The sequence below is a fragment of the Bison bison genome, unplaced genomic scaffold (genome assembly GCF_000754665.1).
Source record: "Bison bison bison isolate TAMUID 2011002044 unplaced genomic scaffold, Bison_UMD1.0 scf7180017864342, whole genome shotgun sequence".
Taxonomy (NCBI): Eukaryota; Metazoa; Chordata; class Mammalia; order Artiodactyla; family Bovidae; genus Bison; species Bison bison.
The window spans coordinates 407683-409360 of record NW_011494914.1 but is presented as its reverse complement, the minus strand read 5'-3'; the positions used below and the strand labels follow the sequence as shown (position 1 = coordinate 409360).

General features: G+C 56.7%; 1 protein-coding gene across 1 annotated transcript in view; it reads left to right on the top strand.

The window, feature by feature from the left end:
• LOC104999079 overlaps positions 1-1678 on the top strand; it is a 31059-nt gene that overhangs the window by 19935 nt on the left and 9446 nt on the right. Inside the window, exons 9-10 of the mRNA XM_010854542.1 lie at positions 158-264; positions 1558-1603. Of these exons, the coding sequence (XP_010852844.1) occupies positions 158-264; positions 1558-1603 (153 nt within the window). The remainder of the gene's footprint in view (positions 1-157; positions 265-1557; positions 1604-1678) is intronic.

The following is a 1678-nucleotide window of genomic DNA, read 5'->3' as shown; positions in this document are numbered from 1 at the left end:
TATCGGGTCCAAGGCAGGCGCTTCGCACACAGAGCCGTGAACCGGGCTGGCAGCAAGCCCGGAGACAGGTGCCAACACCCCCGCCCCAGAGTCAAGGGCAGCGAGGCATAAAGCAATGTAGAGGTGGGGTTCAGCCCGACATCACTGGGCGGCCCAGGCCCCCTGCTGACCACGCGCTTCTGCAGGCAGGGGAAGGCCACTGTGTCCTGCATGAAGGGTGCTTCAGAGTGGGGCTGGGTCAGCCGTGCAGAGACTGCCCAGAGGGTGAGTCAAGGGGACAGATCGCAGGCAGGCGTGAGGACAGAGGCCTCCTGGGAGCCAGTCGAGGGACTCACGGGAGGTGAAGCACTGGACAGCCAAAGCACGGAATAATGTGCTCTAGAATTTCCTGGCAACTCAAGGACAGAGAACCGGGGCAGCAGCTAAGGCAGTGTGTGGACGGGATGAGTTAATAGACCTGGAGACAGAAAATGCAGGAGGGAGAGCAGGGGATGCCGGGCAGTAAGGCCTTGAGGGGTGAGGGGCCCAGAGCCTGAGTGTGAGCAGAGGGTCAGATCAGGTGGGAGTGGGGACCCCTGGCCCTGGGGAACAGAAGGGCTCAGAAGCACTTGGGTTGGAAGCTTCTCTTCCAGCTGCTCCACGTTTTCAGGGAAGTTACAAGTGAGGTCATCCCCAAAAGTGAGAAGAGGGAAGGGATCCAGGGAAACAGGAGAAGGTGTGAAATTTTATCAGGACAGTGAGAAAGTAGATTGCCTAAGGAAGTTGTTAAGATCGCCAGCAGGGTGGAAGTCTCATGGGAGGTCGGCGTCACAGTGCTCTGTGAAGACCCTCCAGTGTGGCTCTGTTTCTCCAAGCCGCAGGCCACTGCTCAGGAACAGAGCCACCCAGGTGACCTCAGGCTACAAAATGGCTGCAGCAGCTCCAGCCCGGACATCTCCCTCTCATAAAGTCTAGACGCGCTGGGCAGGTCACATGGACATCCCAGGAGGAACCCCTATATAGCTCACTGCCTTAATCCTCAGCCACGTGCTACTGCACTTTCAAGCAGGAGGTGGGGTCACCACACATCCCTGCATTTGGGACAGAACCACCACAGAGAGCTGATGATGCCAAACTCAATGCTCAGCCTGCAGCCCTAACCTCAGATGGAGGTCAGTTCCAGAGGTGCACACACGGTGATGGTCAGCTAGACACTCGCGATTTGTCTGGGGCAACATCATGCTGCCTCTAGGATTAATGTGCAAAAGGAGGGTTCCCCCAGCAGCAAAGAATGCAGCGAGGGGAGACAGGACATGAGCTCCTGAACCGGAAAACGGTTGGTCTGGAGGGAGTGCTCTTCATTCGAGGATAAATAACCGGAAAGAAATACAACCACAGCCTCAAGGGGCCCAAAGAACAATCCTGCATCTGAGACCCCTGGAGGGCTGCCCTGCAGGTTCAGAGAGAAGCGAGGTTGGCGCAGAAGAGCTTATTAAAGGAAGCTGGAGGAAATTTTAGAGACTGCATGCGTTGTGTCTCAGTGCGAAATGTCAGAATATGTGGCCTTTTTGAGACCAGACAGAAGAGATACAGGCTGAGGAGGAGGGGACGCCACTGGAGGGAGGTGAGGCAGGAGAGTGAAAAGGGAGGAGCAGAATTAGCCTCTGGGGAGGCGGCTACAGGTAGCCGTGTGATGGAC